The sequence below is a fragment of the Erigeron canadensis genome, chromosome 3 (assembly GCF_010389155.1).
Source record: "Erigeron canadensis isolate Cc75 chromosome 3, C_canadensis_v1, whole genome shotgun sequence".
In the NCBI taxonomy this organism is placed as follows: domain Eukaryota; kingdom Viridiplantae; phylum Streptophyta; class Magnoliopsida; order Asterales; family Asteraceae; genus Erigeron; species Erigeron canadensis.
In genome coordinates this window covers 14,109,823-14,129,399 of record NC_057763.1, presented here as the reverse complement: position 1 = coordinate 14,129,399, position 19,577 = coordinate 14,109,823, and the positions used below count along the sequence as shown (strand labels likewise).

General features: G+C 34.8%; 1 protein-coding gene across 1 annotated transcript; it reads left to right on the top strand.

The window, feature by feature from the left end:
* The first annotated feature begins 10,606 nt into the window (after positions 1-10,606).
* LOC122591532 (protein phosphatase 1 regulatory subunit 37-like) lies at positions 10,607-11,038 on the top strand. Its single transcript, XM_043763796.1, has one exon. The coding sequence runs from the start codon at positions 10,607-10,609 to the stop codon at positions 11,036-11,038; it is 432 nt and encodes a 143-aa protein (XP_043619731.1).
* Positions 11,039-19,577: the final 8,539 nt, after the last annotated feature.

The following is a 19,577-nucleotide window of genomic DNA, read 5'->3' as shown; positions in this document are numbered from 1 at the left end:
ATTAATGCATCTACCACCAACAGTCGTCCCCCACCACCACACCGTCACCGACATGAATACCGCCGCATTACGCGGATACCATGCTAGTTTTTTATAAGGCAAATATCATGTATCCTCTTCCTAAACTTCTTGAATATCATATATACCCAAATTACAAGTTTCCAATACAAGATGTACAATGGTTTTAAAGTAAGTTTTGGATAAATATGATACTTAGTGATTTAAGGGTATATATATGAATTTAACTCTTTATATAGATGCCCATCTAGTTGTAGACTTGAAGTAAGACTATTTGTAATGGTCAGAACCAGACTCGTGGTTCGTTTGTTTTGGCTTAATTTGATCGACCACGAGCCTACATTATTGGGTAGGGCTTGTACGTGGTGGGATGTTTAGGAGCCGAATAACGATTTTACATATATTTCACTCTTTCCGGTGGTAATAAAAAATTGGTTAGTCTCATGGTAGTGGTTAATTAGTAGTAGGTGAGAATGTTGTGTAAAAACAATAGTTGAAAATTAAATTTTTGTGATACGATGCTAATCACGACTAGTGGTTTGAGTGACCACTGTAAGTGGTCTAAGGTAGTGTTTGTTTTTTATCTTAATTAAAAATATTTAATGTTGGAGTGTGATCATTTTATTATAAATCGCATGTCCGGAAATAATTTAAGCCTACGGGGTCACACGAAATGACACGATAATTAACTCGATAATATTAATTGATATATTCAAGTAATATATTGATTAGTTTGATCACGAAATGATTTATTAAACATAATTAAAGGGTTAGTTATATTTAATTGATTAAAGAGAAGGATTAAAATGTGAAAATCGAAAAATGGACTTGGACCTAAAGTCCATATAGGCGGACGGCACATTAGAGGCTTTTTTAAGCCTTTATGTTGCTTATTTTCCAATATATGTTAACCCTAATTAAGCCCTATAAATAGAGGCTTAATTCTTGGTTTTTCATATACTTTTTCACATAAGCAAATTATCTCCTTTTTCTTCCTTGCTTTGAAGTGGCCAAAAATACTTCTTTTTGAGGGGTTTCGACTTTGAAGTTGAAGGTTCAAGCAAAAGGTTTGTTTGGTTTGTGATCGAGTATTAGCATACGTTGTTCGGGGTGTCTAGTGTGCGATCGTAGAGGGGTTTTGCTTTAAACCCTAAGCATTAATAATAATCTTGTTATTATTTTTTATGGGAGCTTGCATAAGGTACACGACTCAATTCTAGTCTTTGTTAATTAATTTGATTCCATATATGTTTCGATTTCTTTCGTTGCGCTTACTCGTGATTATATGGTTATTTATGTGTTCATATTCTAACATTTAATTCATTAAGTTATCAAATATGTTTGTTTTTTTTTTAACTTAATAAACAAATAACAATTGTATTAACTTAATCCGTGCAACCATTAATTATCCATTCAGTCATTTTTATCAATTAAGTCATTTAGTGATTAATAATATAAATAAGCCCTAAGAGTCAATCACAAATTTCATGTTGATTTCAAGTTTATTACAAAACCTACAACAGAAATAGAAAATCAAGTTAAGAGAGAAGATCAACTTGTAGTCGTTTGTATATATATTATCAGAAAGGTTAAGTAACACTTTTGGTTAATGATGATGGGCTCGGTCAAAATGGATCACATGCTAGTTAAATGGGGCCAACGAATACCAAGGATCCTAGCTTTTTGCTCTCACCTTCAGAATACGAGTACCTAGCTCGATGCCTTAAGATTCTTAAGTTAAGAATCACCTGTACTCATATGTAATCTTTGTGTTTCTTCAATCAGTTTCATTATTTTAAGTGTTTATATATGCGAAAATAAAGTTTTAAGGAAAATTTAACTATTGTTTTTATTAGAATATGAGCACATAAACATATAACAATTCACGAGTACGCAGCGGAAAGAAACGTATATGTAATCAAATTAATTAACAAATAAGAGAATCGAAACGTGTACCTTTGCGCAAAGCTTCCAATAATATTATTAATAATATAATTATTATTAGTTAGGGTTTAAAGTAAAACCCCCCTACGATCGCATACTAGACACCCCTTATACCGTATGCTAGTACCCCGATCACGATTAACAAACCTTTGTTTATAAACCTTTGTTTTATTTCCGTAAATCAACTAGTTGGAATAAAACAAAATTCCTTGTTGCCGTCGAAACATATATATGACCACAATTAATGTTATGAACTATAATTAATTGATAAATCTATGTTCCATGAATGGAACATAATTCGTAGCATATATATATGTTTTCGACTGAGTTACAAAGAAGAAAATAGAAGAGGAGGTTTTTTTCTTGGGTGAATGAATGCTTAAACCCTTAGATTTAAGCCTCTAATTATAGAGAGATATTAAGGCATAATAACTTGGTAAAAGTCAATTAAGGCCTCTAATGAGCCTAGAAAAACCGGGCCTCCTTTAGTCCAATTAGAATCCAACCCTAATTATCTTATTTCACAATTAAACCTCCTTCTAATTAATTTAAATACAATTAACCCTTTAAATTATTTAAATTAATCATTTCGTGATCAAACTAATTAATATATTGCTTTAACATATTAATTAATAATATAAAGTTACCGTGTCATTTCGTGTGACCCCGTAGGCTTAAATTATTTCCGGACATACGCTTTATTATTTAACATGATCACACTCCAACAGCTCTCACTTGAGCATGTTATTTATAAAAGTAATAACATTGGTTAGTGTCTAGCAACACGCCAATGCTCCCGGAAATATTTAAGAATAGATTCTTAAATTGCCAATTTGAAATGATTTAGTCTTTAATATCCCTTTGTTCAGATACCTTTGTTAATTATGAATATGGACTAATGTCATTTCATAATTTAATGATTATGTTTCTCATTTCTACAATTAATCAAGATTACCAAATTAGTCAAGACCTCCTCTTGAGTTGATTTGGGTATGGTCATACAAACATCTTAATTAATCAACGAGGGGCCCAAATGGTATCATACTTCAGTTGCAAATTGAAGAAACAAATCCTATATTGACTACAAGTGTCTGGCCATGTCGTTTCTCAACATTTCTGAAAATAGCCCTTTATTACTGTCTTGTTCAGGACAGTTAGGAACTATATCAAGAAATGCAATCCACACATGCATAACTCACTTGTATCTCAAGTCAAATGATAAATAAAGTAACCATTTCACGAATTTCATTTAATGACGTCGATCCATAAAATGATAATTCGTTCTGTGGGGTAAGTCCAATATTCACCTTTTGAATATCATGTGAGTTTGCTACGATCCACTATCTTCAAAATATTCCCTTAAATATTTTCACCAATCTCTCATAATTGTCTTACTTTAATTATATTCCCATATAATTAATCGACAATAGACGTTTAGAATATTCAACTAATATTCATGGATTTAAACATGCAAATATAGGACACAATTATTATAAAAATGAAACCACTTATACCGCGTATAAAAATTCATTTATTGAAAATAACAATTGTTTAACATCCCATTATCCAAATACCAATCACAGATTTACATGATATAACTTAGCAATATCTAAGACCTAAGCCTTCTGCATGCTTGTTGAGCTTTCCCTTTGACAATGCCTTTGTAAAAGGATCCGCCAAGTTATAATCTGTGTGAACTTTGAGTAATTTGATTTCACGCAATTCGCTTTGCTCACGAACGTAGTGATATATTCTTAGGTAATGTCTGGCACCTTTCTGAACCCCAGGCTCATTGGAAATGATAATTGCTCCCGAATTATCACAGTACAAATCCATATGTGTATTATTTGAGGATTATCATATTAAAATCCAAAAATAAACTTTCTAATCCAGACAACCTTCATGTCGTCTTCTTTGAGACGGCAACATACTCAGATTCTGTCACATCCATAGCAACTGTGGTTTGCTTTTAGCTTAAAGCATTCCATCGTCTCTTCATTTAAAATGAAGACGTATCCCGACTGATATTCCTGAAACATCTTCATCAGTCATAAAATCCAACATCACAAATTCTATTACCATTTGAATTTTGATCAGGATTTCAACCATACACCAAGAATAATTCTTTAGTAGCCCGCATGTACTTAAGAATACTTTTCACAGCAGTTCACTGATCCACTCCGGTATTTTGCTGATATCGGCTAACAATATTTTGAGCGAAACACAACTTCAGGTCTAGTGCATCTTTCCGCGTGAAATGATAGATCCCACCGCCGAAGCATAAGGAACTCTTTGCACACGCTCCACCTTTTCAGGTGTAGAAGCACCGTTCTTGCTAGATAAATTAAGTCCTTCTTGCATAGGCAAATTCCCGCGCTTAGAATTTTCCATCTTGAATCTCTTCAAGATCTTATCTATATACGCACTTTGACCTAATCCGATCAACCGTTTACTTCTATCTCTATAGATTTTGATTCCAAGTATGAATACTGCTTCACCCAAGTCTTTCATAGCGAAACACTTTCCAAGATAAGATTTAACGTCTTTCAACATTGAAATGTGATTTCCTATTATCAATATGTCATCGACATACAAGACAAGGAAAGTAACATTACTCCCACTAGCTTTGCGATATACACATGGCTCATCAGGATTCTGAACAAAATCAAACTTTTTGATCTCTTCATCAAACCTTTTATTCCAACTCCTTGATGCTTGCATACTTTGTTGGGATGTTTTGGATTGACAAAACCTTCAGGTTGGTCCATATAGACTTCCTCGTCTAGAAAACCATTCAAGAAAGCGGTTTTGACATCCATTTGCCATATTTCAAAGTCATAGTACGCTGCTATGGCTAAGATGATCCTAATAGCTCTAATGTCCGCAACCAGATAAAAGGTTTCCTCATAATCAACTCCAAAGAGTTGGGTATAACCTTTCGCCATAAGACGAGCTTTATAGGTGTGTACATTTCCATCCATGTCGGTCTTCTTCTTGAAGATCCACTTACACCCAACGGTTCTACCATTTGGTGGAAGATCAACCAAGCTCCAGCCATTTGTCGGATTCCGGATCTGATAATGCAATATTGAAATTAGGAGGTTCATTCAAATCTCCTACTATGTGTTCTTCAGACTCAATCATAAGATTTAATCAATCACGAGCACGTATTGTCCTTGAGGACCTATGAAGTGGAATCGCATTATCTTCAACTTATAGTTCACATAGAGATTCATCTCTTTGAACATTTCCCCCCCAAGTTGAAGATTTGCCAGTACTTACAGAAGTTGACTCATCGTCTTGAGTTTCATCAAGTTCAACAATCCTCCCACTGTCCTCTTGAGATATGAGTCTCCTTTCAAGGAACTCAGCAAATCAAAAAAACTTTGACAATGTTTCCGGTAGGAAAGTAGAAGTAGTAACCCATCGTTTCCTTTGGGTGTCCTACAAAGATGCACTTGACAGATCTGGATTCAAGTTTGTCGGGCGTGTCTCGTTTCACTAGTGCCTCACATCCCCATACCTTTAAGTAAGACAACTTAGGAACACTTTCCATGCCACAATTCATGCGGTGTCTTGTCAACCTTCTTGGTTGGAACCATATTGAGAATGCATGCAGCAATCTCTAGAGCATAATCCCAAAATGAAATGGGAAAGTCTTAAGTTTCATCGTTTATCTCACCATGTTCAACAAGGTTCGATTTCTCCTTTCACATATACCCTTATATAGGAGTAAGCTCTAGGATAAATCCACAAGCTTTTAGGTGATCCTTAAACTTTTGACTTAAGTATTATTCATCTCGATCCGAACAAAGAATCTTGATGGTTCTATTGAGTTGATTTTCTACTTCACTTTTAAATTCGTTGATTGTTTCGAAGACTTCATGTTTATGTTTAAGGAATTAAACATAACCATAATGACTGAAATCATTCTTAAAACAAAATGAAGTAGCTAGTACCTTTCCTTGACACATGCCTAAATGGGCTACATACATCCAAAGTATTAGTCCAAGTAGTTTCTTAGCCCTTTCCGGTTTTATGCGGAAAAGGTCTTCTTGTCATCTTGCCGAAAACACAAGGCATGCATTTGTCAAATGATTCATCATTTGATTTAACAATCTCTTGCCAAATGATTCATCATTTGGTTTTAAGATCCCTTCAATGTGAAGTATGCATTTCTTGCTAACAAAAAAAAAATTATCAAATGCTTCATCATTTGATTTCAAGATCCCTTCATTATGAAGATTTCCAATGTGTTTCTAACGACAATCCCAAAAACACGCATTTTATCAAATGATTCATCATTTGATTGTAAGATCTCTTCATAATGAAGATTTCCAATGCGTTTCTTGCTAATGATAATGTCAAAACCATGCATTTATCAAATGATTCATCATTTGATTAGAAGACACCGTCCCTTTGAAGTCTTTAAATGCCTTTCTTGACAAAATTAAACAAGATGACTATGTCAAATATAATTAGAGTCCAAGTTAAACTCGACTCTTTGCTTTTGAATTATTATTTGTATAACAACGCATATAATTCAATTTTGAAGATACTTGAAGCACTTGCCGAACCAGCTTGCTTCTTCTTCACGTTAAACTCAGCTAGATACTTTAGCCGTATGCTCCTTTTGCCAAAAGGGTCTTTTAAGGTTTTGAGACAAACACAACTTGTTTTCTCTTACCAAAAATCTTGCCCTTAGCTTACGGTTGTTTTGCTTTCCGAACCTTTACCCCCTTGATCATAAGAACTCGGGATGTAGCAGATTTCCTTGGAAGCTCTTTCTCATACTCAATTAACATGACATGAAGTTTAGCTGTGGTTTTACTAATGCTATGCATATTACAATTGCGCACGAACTCCTAAAAAATCCACTTTTTAGGTTCATGCCAATAGTAATATGCAGATGATAAGCATAGTTTAACCTTTCCAATTTCCCATGAGTACCTCTTCAACTAGAGTACTTGAGGACTAACCGATGTTCCATGCTCGTGTCGCAAGTCATGAAGTTGATCAACTAGGTCGAACAACTCCACTCCGGCATGCTTTTAGTACAAAGACTTGAGTTCAGTGAGCATATCACATGGAAATGAATGCTCAAATTGCTTTTGAAGGTCGGCATTCATGCTATCCAACATTAAACAAGCAACCTCATTGTGACTATCGTACTGAGCATTGTATGCAGCCAACTTTCAAGTTGAAGCATTCGCTTCCGGAACAATGGTATCTACTCATCAATGACTTGAAACCAGTCATTGAAGTTTGGCTCCAGAAAGTCTTTTCCTTTCTAGCATCGACCTGAAAGCCGATTGGTGTATGTTTTGAGAAGGATTTGTTGTTGCCATCTTCAAAACAGAAAAAATTTCAATTATCGGTATTTTCGATAATTACTCCTTAAGAAATGTAATTTACCGTTGTTAAATTCATCTAACAAATTACTTTCACTAAGGCTAGGATCCAACTTGACATACAATCATTTCATCAGTTGATCTGCTAGAAATGACGGTATTCAAAAGGTAATCGAGAATCGATAATTGCATTCATACAACTCCTAGAATTATGGGACTTACAACAACACTGTAAAGGGGTAATTGTAACAACCCTACTTTTCAAATATTATATATACGTGCTAGTTAGGTTGTCTATGTTCCCGCAAGCCATAGTATACTTGAAGCTAGTAGATAATGCCCCTAAACTTATAATCTAAAGCTATTATTAGTGTCAAGTTCAATTTAATAAAAAGTCATTGAACAAAAATTTTTAGTTGATAATCAATTAATTTATAAATAATAATATAAGTCTCACAAGTTGAGATAACAATTAAAAATCCTTATAAATGTCCAACAATTTGTACCACCAATCCAACTAAATAATATTTGGTCATAAAAATGTCATGAACAACTTAAAATATTTATAACTCATAAAGCATATAAAAGTGTTTAAAAATCTATAAGTATATATATATATATGCTTAAAATAAATGCAAGAATGCAACTCATAGGCCATGTAACAAGTTTAAAACAGAAAATGCATACTTACATACATACACACGGCTACATATATACATATATGTTCACATACATTAGATAAAACTAATCAACTTATATTATAATTACTCTTACAAAATAAATACACACAACCTATATACTTATACACTTAACTTTAAAAAAAAAAGGGTAAACAACCCCTTCCTCTCCCTCTTTGGGCGGCCCCCAAGACACAAAATACCCACACCCATTTCAAATTCTCTTTACACAAAAAACACTCTTGAAACTCCCAACAAAAACACACTCTTCACATAGTAACTTTTGTACTCTCAAGAAAAACTCTCTTCTCTTCCTTTCTCCTTCTTATTTTCGGCTCAAATAAAACAAGAACAAGGGCTGAAAAATCCATCTTAACACTTGTTAATAATAAGGGATAAACTAGATTAAGCAAGGGTTATTGTAGGCTAAGATTTACGGGTTGTTTCAAGGCTTGAACAAGGGTTTTGGAGCATCATAGGCCACGATTTTTCTGCCCTATTTCCATATTCAAAAAGTGATTCTTCAAGGGTATATATCATCCTCTCTTTACTAGTTTAATCTTATTCTTATTTATATTAAAAAGGTTTTATCAAAAGATTGTGTTTTCTTTATGTTTTCTTTTAAAAATACACTTGATGAGGGCAAAGTTGATAGGATCTTTCATTTCATGCTCATGCATGTTGAATCCATGAAGAAAGATCCAAGGATTCAACTAGTTTAAAGACCCAAAAGTGTAGATATATATTATATAGCTTTTGATATGGTTTTCTTGTGAAAGATGGTCATATTAATATGTATTATGAAGTTATATTTTCTGGAAAATTTTATAAAAATATGGATTTTATGTTGTGTGGTTAGATCTATAAAAGTTAGCATGAAAAAGTGTTGGTTGTGTTGATAGTTGTAAGGAAATCTTTTTACATGTAGAGAAGAACATGTTTTATACAATCTTTATGTTCATATTTTCTGGATTTTCTGGAATATTTCATAAAAATATGCTTTCATGTAGATGGATAAAGATTTATGTTAAAAAGTATTGATTTAAGTGCATACATGTTAGATTTAAGAAGGTTGGATTGTTGTTGGATTATGAGATGGTTAGAGACTTATCTTAACTGAAAAATATGTTAATCTTGATGAATATGTTCTGAAAAATTTAAAAAAAAAGTATCAAGTATACAAGTTTGAATCAAAACAAGGCAAAATATGTTTGAAATCGCAAACCGAAAGCATGGGCATTTTTAGCACACACATGCACCATAATCTTTTGAACATGAAATCATGACAAACCTACTGGAAATATGATATATCAAATGTATAAAATTCAAGTCACTTGATGCATGACAAGAATTAGCTCAAAAATCACATATTCAGGTCAAATAATAACTAACCGAAAGCACAAAATTACACATATCACACCACCACCACTATCACGAATCGGACACCCAAAATATGATGAACTTACTGTAATATTTGAGTTAAGAATGAAAATCCATTTTGAAGTACCATTATATCTTAAGAAATGAGGCTAAAATCACTATTTCGGTAGACGATTTTTAGTTATAGAATCCACAATTTAAGCAAGACACAAGAGAGGTTGAATTGATATGAATTTTTATTGATATAAATTGCCAAAAAGGTCTGGAATTTTCGGACCAAAGCTCTTGTGGTGATTTGTAAGAATTTCAATGATTTAATGAATTAAAATGATAATTAAAAGATATATAAATTAATTTAATAAAATTATATAAATCATGAATCTGATCGAAACTAGATGATCAATGGTAAAATTGACCAAAACCTACTGTGGAAAAATAATTGTAAGCAAGGGTACAAGAACTATACAATTTAAAAGTAATTATTAAGTAAAAATCACTAATTAATCATTTATTATTAAATAATTAAAAATACTGCACAAATAAATGTATAAATCATAATATTACAAATAAAAAGACTTATTAATCAGTAAATAATCCATACATAATTATTTATGAATTTTAGAGATAAATTAAGGACTTAAAAATAATTATAAGGAATTATTTAACTAATAAATCAATAAAACAAATAAATAATTAATTTAATAATATTAAATTAAATAAATAATTATAAATCAGTAAAATATATCAACATTAATATTATAAGAACACAAATGTCCAACATTGCTATTAATCAAAGTATACAATGGAAAATATATATAAAACAAAGTTAAACTACCGAAATTTCAATAACTGAACAAAATCGTATAAATGACCTTTACTACCAAATGTTTTCCAACCAAATGAGGTGAACAACATAATGTACTTGATTACCATAATTAGGCCACAACCAAAGATGGGCAAGTCTACTAGCATACATCTCATGATCTAGTTTACTAGTCATGCAACACACACTTACGTTGTGTATATTTAGTAGTTGATCTTTAGTAGTTTTGGTATACGTCAGTTGTGAATGGTCATGTCGTTGCTCGGTCGTCAAGCTTGGGAGTCGTCATCTTATGTTTTATGTAACTTATGTAGGAAACGATATGTCACAAAGAAGCGGAACATCAAGAACTCCCGGACACGCAGAAGACATTTACGCGTTTGTAGACATGGTCCGAGAAAGGCAAGAGAGGCATGAAAGGGAGGAAACAGAGCCCACAATGGACTCCCAACAGCCCTCACGACAAGAGGAGGAGTCTGAACCAATGGAGGACCCGTCAACGTGTTGCCTCTAGTCAACCCGTACGCCGCTCGCCCTCTCCTCCACCATCACCACCAGCTCCTAGGGCTCCTCCACCAAGACAAAATGTGGTGGTGAATGTAAGTGATGGGCGATTTCCAGCCCATGACCCATACTTCCACCCGCGCCTCCCTCGCTATCATCCTTTTCACTTCGGCCCAAGACATGGAGAAGACCTCCCACGTCGCGTTTTTGGGGTGCCACCTCCACCTCCTATGGGAATGACACGGGAGGAGAGAGATCGAGTGTGGGGCATTGCCAATGGCTTACGTGATGCAAGGTTTCGGGTGAGAACACAAGAGGTGATGATGGAAAGGGCGTTGTGAATAATGCGCCAAATGGGAGATGAAGCGGGGATGGCTATAGATGGAATACGCCGAATCAACGAAGTGATTTTCATGATGGGATGCATTGTTGCAGCCCTTTGCTCCATTGTTGTGGCTCTTGTGCTTAGGAAATGACCCTAAGGATGTCTTATTCATAAACTTATTTGGTAGACCAATGTTTGTACTTTGTTATGATTTATTTGAACTTGTTTGTGGTTGTGTGACTATGATCACGTGTTTGTTGGCATATGGCAATTTTGTAAACTGATATTGGATTATTGGAATGAAAGCTTGATGCCTTTTCACTATTATATGATGTGTTAATCTCTATGTCTTATAGTTATGCTTGTTGCAAAGTGAAAGTTACAGCAGGAAATCAGTTCTGACCATTTTGGTAGAACGGCCATATCTGGAGTTCTGTTTGGTCTTTTGACCTGATTCTAGTTGGAGGTGAAACTTAACTCATGGGGCTACATTTTATATTTTATGAGTTTTGCCCAGTTCGTCCATCATGAGCCACATTTTCGTGCTCCAAGTTCGTACACAGATTCTGGAAAAATTTGTCTAACAGCCCAAAAACAAGATTGACATGTTTTAAGCTTACCCAACCATTTGTAATTCATAGTAATAAGTAGTTGTGATTAAAGGAAGGAAAATGAATTTAGAAATATATGTATACCTATGCATACAAACGAGGCCTTATTACACTAAGAAACTTAAATGAACACGTGTGAGATCGAAAGTTGTGAGTCGGGTCTGTGCCATATAATCCTATATACAAATGACTAAACTATGTTCTCCTTTGTAGAGACATGGCACCACAAAGGACCGGTGAAGAAACGAATGTTGAGGCTAGGCGCCAAGAGGAAGAGGCCCGAAGGAGGACCGAGCTAGGCGACCTCATTTCTCAACAAATCAACTCCGTTATGCCAGCCATCGCTACTCGAATTGCGGAGAGTGTGACCGCCACACTTAACACGGCCCGAAGACAAGATGGAGGAGGTAATGTGAATGATCGAAATGCTTACAAGACTTTCACTTCGTGCAACCCCAAGGAATTCTATGGGACGGAAGGTCCAGTTGGTTTGCTCACATGGTTCCAAAGCATGGAGGCCATCTTGAACATCATTGATTGTGCACCGGCCGACCGTGTTAAGTTTGCTGCTAGCAAGCTCCAAGGAAGGGCACTCGCTTGGTGGAACCTCCAAGTCACTACGAGGGGTCAAGCCGTGATGAATGCCTTGACTTGGGAGCAGCTCAAAGAAGAGATGAAGCGGGAGTATTGTCCTAGGCCAGCCGTGCAAAAGTTGGAGATAGAATTCTGGAATCATGCTATGAAAGGAATGGAGTTTGAGACATATGCAATTCATTTCCACGAGTTGTGTGTGCTAGTGCCTGAAATGGTGAACACTGAGGCCAAGAAGGTTGAGAGGTTTATTTATGGATTGGTACCGGAAGTAAGATTGATGATCACGGCAGCAAACCCCACTACACTAGTTCAAGGCAAGGAGGAGGAAGCCGATTTGGTGGTCGTAAGGGGAATGGGCCGGATAAGAGGCAAAAGATTGTAAGGAACTATGGTGTTGCCGAAGTTAACCCCAACCCGAACCGTGGGTAGCCTACAAAGTGCAATCGTTGTGGATACAACCACCTTGGTGAGTGTAGGCGTTGCACGATTTGTAACCGATTGGGACACGTTGCTGCCACTTGCCGCAATGGGGCAAGAGTTGGAGGAAACCCAGGAGTATGTCATAAATGCGGAAGTACCGATCATTGGAGGAATGCTTGCCCTAGGTTGGGACGAGCTCAAGGAGGTCGTGGAAACTTGAACAATAACCGTGGAAATTTTCGAAATGTTGGAAATCGTGGGAACCAAGTAAACCGAGGCAACAATGGAAATCAAGTGAACCGAGGAAATGGAGGGAATCAAGCGAACAATGGGAATCAAGGAAACAATGCAAATCAGAACCGCGGGAATCAAGGAGGTCAAGCAAGAGGACGAGTGTATGCGATGGGAACAAATGAGGCACGTGATGACCCTAATGTCATCGTAGGTACGTTTCCGTTAAATAATGTCTATGCATCCATGTTTGATTCTGGAGCCGAAAGAAGTTTTATTTCTTTTTAATTTAAGGAAATGATTGATAAGAAACCTAGTGAGCTTGATGAAACCTACTATGTTGAATATGCTAATGGAAACGAGTATAGGACTAAGGAAATTATTTTTGATTGTAAGTTAACTTTAGACGAGAAAGATTATAGTATAGACTTGAATCCCATTGAGATAGGAAGTTTTGATGTGATAGTAGGAATGGATTGGTTGTCTAAAATGCGTGCTGAAATACTTTGCCATGAAAAGGTCATTAAAGTTCCCTTAGATAATGATGAAGTGCTTATAATACAAGGCCATAGGGCGGGAGTCCAACCCAAGATAGTGTCATCTATGAAAGTAAGGAAATATTTACGTAAAGAATATCACACATACTTGGCACAAGTAGTGGATAAGCAAGTAAAAAGTAAGGACCCTCATAAGGTCATGGTGGTTAGGGACTTTCTAGATGTGTTCCCTGAGGAACTACCTGGACTTCCACCCACGAGGCAGGTGGAGTTTACGATTGATTTAGTTCCCGGGGCAGCCCCCGTAGCTAAAGCACCGTATAGGTTAGCGCCCTCCGAAATGCGAGAACTCTCTGAGCAATTGCAAGAATTGCTTGATAAGGGTTTAATCCAACCTAGTTCTTCGCCTTAGGGTGCTCCAATTCTTTTTGTCAAGAAGAAGGATGGATCTTTGAGGATGTGCATAGATTATAGGGAGTTGAATAAATTGACGATCAAGAATAGATATCCACTTCAGCGGATAGACGATTTGTTCGATCAACTTCAAGGAGCGTCGCATTTCTCGAAAATCGATCTTAGATCCGGCTATCATCAGTTGAGGGTACGAGAAGAAGATGTACCTAAAACGGCTTTTAGAACTCGCTATGGGTATTACGAGTTTCTGGTGATGCCATTTGGTCTCACAAATGCGCCTGCCGTTTTCATGGATTTAATGAATCGAATTTGTAGGCCATACTTGGACAAATTCGTGATAGTATTCATTGATGACATTCTGATATACTCTAGAAGTAAGGATGAACATGAGAAACATCTGAGAATAATCTTGCAGTTACTTAGAGATGAAAAGTTATACGCTAAGTTTTCTAAGTGTGAATTTTGGCTGCGACAAGTCCAATTTCTTGGACACATCGTGAACGAAGAAGGAATCCATGTAGATCCGGCTAAGATAGAAGCGATCAAGAAATGGGAGACGCCCAAGACACCTACGGAAGTGCGTAGCTTTCTAGGGTTAGCGGGCTATTATAGGAGGTTCATTCAAGGATTCTCTAAAATTGTGGTGCCTTTGACTCAATTGACCCAAAAGTCGAGAGAATTCGAATGGGGTGAGGAACAAGAGCAAGCGTTTCAAACACTTAAGAATATGTTGTGTGAAGCACCAATACTAGCCTTGCCGGATGGAATGGAAGGATTTGTAGTATATTGTGATGCGTCGAATAAAGGACTTAGATGTGTGCTTATGCAAAGAGACAAGGTCATTGCCTATGCATCTAGACAATTGAAGCCACACGAGAAGAATTATTCAACACACGATTTGGAGTTGGGAGCCGTGGTATTTGCCTTGACGATATGGCGAAATTATCTCTATGGCACTAAATGCACCATATTCACTGACCATAAAAGCTTGCAACACATCTTTGATCAAAAGATGTTGAACATGAGGCAAAGGAGATGGATGGAGTTGCTAAATGACTATGAGTGTGAAATAAAGTATCATTCGGGGAAGGCAAACGTCGTTGCCGATGCACTTAGTAGGAAGGTGAATACTAAGGTGCCAAGGGCAAGAATTAGCCACTTACAAGTAAGAAGTCTCTAAGAGATCGTTTCTTAGAAGACCAAGTAAAGGCCTTTGAAGGGAAGAACATTAAGGATGAAGCATTGTGTGGTATGGAAATGAGGTTTGACAAGGATGATGAAGGTATCTTATTTAGATGGGATACTTTGCATGTGTCAAATTTGAAGAAATGCGTGGCGGATGATTCGAAAGTAGTTCCACTCGAGGAACTATGAGTGGAAGATAAGCTCCAATTTCGTGAGGAGCCCATAGAAGTTCTCGATCGCGATGAAAAGCGCCTTAAAAGAAGCAAGATCACTATCGTTAAAGTTAGATGGGATACGAAACGCGGACCCGAATTTACATGGGAACGTGAGAACTTCATACGTGAGAAATATCCGCACTTACTCCCCAAGCAAATTCAAATTCAGGGACGGAATTCTTCTAAGGGGGTAAGGATGTAACAACCCTACTTTTCAAATATTATATATACGTGCTAGTTAAGTTGTCTATGTTCCCGCAAGCCATACTATACTTGATGCTAGTAGATAATGCCCCTAAACTTGTAATCTAAAGCTATTATTAGTGTCAAGTTCAATTTAATAAAAAGCCATTGAACAAAAATTTTTAGTTGATAATCAATTAATTTATAAATAATAATATAAGTCTCACAAGTTGAGATAACAATTAAAAATCCTTATAAATGTCCAACAATTTGTACCACCAATCCAACTAAATAATATTTGGTCATAAAAATGTCATGAACAACTTAAAATATTTATAACTCATAAAGCATATAAAAGTGTTTAAACATCTATAAGTATATATATATATATATGTTTAAAATAAATGCAAGAATGCAACTCATAGGCCATGTAACAAGTTTAAAACAGAAAATGCATACTTACATACATACACACGGCTACATATATACATATATGTTCACATACATTAGATAAAACTAATCAACTTATATTATAATTACTCTTACAAAATAAATACACACAACCTATATACTTATACACTTAACTTTAAAAAAAAAAAGGGTAAACAACCCCTTCCTCTCCCTCTTTGGCCGGCCCCAAGACACAAAATACCCACACCCATTTCAAATTCTCTTTACACAAAAAATACTCTTGAAACTCCCAACAAAAACACACTCTTCACATAGTAACTTTTGTACTCTCAAGAAAAACTCTCTTCTCTTCCTTTCTCCTTCTTATTTTCGGCTCAAATAAAACAAGAACAAGGGCTGAAAAATCCATCTTAACACTTGTTAATAATAAGGGATAAACTAGATTAAGCAAGGGTTATTGTAGGCTAAGATTTACGGGTTGTTTCAAGGCTTGAACAAGGGTTTTGGAGCATCATAGGCCACGATTTTTCTGCCCTATTTCCATCTTCAAAAAGTGATTCTTCAAGGGTATATATCATCCTCTCTTTACTAGTTTAATCTTATTCTTATTTATATTAAAAAGGTTTTATCAAAAGATTGTGTTTTCTTTATGTTTTCTTTTAAAAATACACTTGATGAGGGCAAAGTTGATAGGATCTTTCATTTCATGCTCATGCATGTTGAATCCATGAAGAAAGATCCAAGGATTCAACTAGTTTAAAGACCCAAAAGTGTAGATATATATTATATAGCTTTTGATATGGTTTTCTTGTGAAAGATGGTCATATTAATATGTATTATGAAGTTATATTTTCTGGAAAATTTTATAAAAATATGGATTTTATGTTGTGTGGTTAGATCTATAAAAGTTAGCATGAAAAAGTGTTGGTTGTGTTGATAGTTGTAAGGAAATCTTTTTACATGTAGAGAAGAACATGTTTTATACAATCTTTATGTTCATATTTTCTGGATTTTCTGGAATATTTCATAAAAATATGCTTTCATGTAGATGGATAAAGATTTATGTTAAAAAGTATTGATTTAAGTGCATACATGTTAGATTTAAGAAGGTTGGATTGTTGTTGGATTATGAGATGGTTAGAGACTTATCTTAACTGAAAAATATGTTAATCTTGATGAATATGTTCTGAAAAATTTAAAAAAAAAGTATCAAGTATACAAGTTTGAATCAAAACAAGGCAAAATATGTTTGAAATCGCAAACCGAAAGCATGGAAAAATGCATTTTTAGCACACACATGCACCATAATCTTTTGAACATGAAATCATGACAAACCTACTGGAAATATGATATATCAAATGTATAAAATTCAAGTCACTTGATGCATGACAAGAATTAGCTCAAAAATCACATATTCAGGTCAAATAATAACTAACCGAAAGCACAAAATTACACATATCACACCACCACCACTATCACGAATCGGACACCCAAAATATGATGAACTTACTGTAATATTTGAGTTAAGAATGAAAATCCATTTTGAAGTACCTTTATAGCTTAAGAAATGAGGCTAAAATCACTATTTTGGTAAACGATTTTTAGTTATAGAATCCACAATTTAAGCAAGACACAAGAGAGGTTGAATTGATATGAATTTTCATTGATATAAATTGCCAAAAAGGTCTGGAATTTTCGGACCAAAGCTCTTGTGGTGATTTGTAAAAATTTCTATGATTTAATGAATTAAAATGATAATTAAAAGATATATAAATTAATTTAATAAATTATATAAATCATGAATCTGATCAAAACTACATGATCAATGGTAAAAGTGACCAAAACCTACTGTGGAAAAATAATTGTAAGCAAGGGAACAAGAACTATACAATTTAAAAGTAATTATTAAGTAAAAATCACTAATTAATCATTTATTATGAAATAATTAGAAATACTGCACAAATAAATGTATAAATCATAATATTACAAATAAAAAGACTTATTAATCAGTAAATAATCCATACATAATTATTTATGAATTTTAGAGATAAATTAAGGACTTAAAAATAATTATAAGGAATTATTTAACTAATAAATCAATAAAACAAATAAATAATTAATTTAATAATATTAAATTAAATAAATAATTATAAATCAGTAAAATATATCAACATTAATATCATAAGAACACAAATGTCCAACATTGCTATTAATCAAAGTATACAATGGAAAATATATATAAAACAAAGTTAAACTACCGAAATTTCAATAACTGAACAAAATCGTATAAATGACCTTCACTGCCAAATGTCTTCTAACCAAATGAGGTGAACAACATAATGTACTTTGTTACCATAATTAGGCCACAACCAAAGATGGGCAAGTCTACTAGCATACATCTCATGATCTAGTTTACTAGTCATGCAACACACACTTACGTTGTGTATATTTTAAATACCATGGTTTAGGCTTGCTCGAGGGACGACACCACTAGACGTACTTCACGCACTTGAACAGCCCTCTATCGCTCTCAGAACAAGTGAGTCATAGCCCCCTTTCAAATTATTTTATGTGTTTAACTAACGGGGTGAAAAGCATGATATATAAATGAAATTGCTTTTATATCTATATATATATAAAATGATTTTTGATAATATGACTATGAAATGAAATTGTTTAGTATGTTCAATGTGATAAATGTTTTATGATGAGCTTGAGTTCTGTCAACCCGTTTTCTTTCGGTACACTACTATTTACTCCGAAAGTGGAGGCCTGTAGTTAGAGAGTTGCGCAACTAGGTTTCGTCCACCCACCCATAAGTGTAACGGTGGAAGGTTGGTTGCCTTCGTGACAACCTTCACTTCCAGTCCGACCATAGTGGTGCTCTAGCTACCTTAAATTTGAATGGTCGTCTCCATGGCACGACCCTATTATTATTAATACGGCACTTGATTGACAGCTTGTGCTATGAAATAAATTATATATATTGTTGGACTTGATAAAATGGTAGTATTAGTGGCTCAAGCATTTACTCATCAAAGTTTACTTGAATTATGCCCATGTGGCTAGATGATATTGATATTATTATAGTTTGGTTGTTATAAGTTGAACATACGCTTTAGAGATGATTATTTGAAAGAATACTTGGAAGTTTTATGTCTCATTATCTCTATTTATATTGGAATATAAATTGGATGTTAGTTAAAAACCTATGAACTCACTCAACTCTCGTAGTTGACACTTTTTCTTCATGCTTTTCAGGTTTAGAGCATTAGGTTTTTAGCTTGGACCGCCACTTGGATTTGTGTTGCTTGTTATTCGGTGGACTTGTAATGCGAACAGTTTGTTTTTCATTATGGATTATGGTTATGTAATGGATTCTAAAATGTCATCTTGAACTTATTGTCTTTTGATTTCGAATGATATTTGAAACTTAACATTGATGTTTTATCTTTAAATCTTTTGTACCATGTCATTCTGTGGCACTTTGTGTTTCCGCCTTAGTCGGGGTGTTACAGTATTAAGTCTTTTGTAAACATGTTTCATCCCATCTTATGCCACGGGTTAAGGTCTCACCTCTTAACTCGTTTTAAGTCGCCCAATTAAGAACATGTAGATAGTCCACCGCTGTCTCACAACGAGTGGTAATCTACCTTGAAGAGATACAATTCGCCTACGTCTCACGCGGAGCAAAAAGCACTGGCAAGTGTTCTTAGCAAAGTGGGTGGCATTGAATTAACTTTAAATGGGTAATGCATTTGATGTCAATCAAAAGTTTATGTTTGAAGACTCAT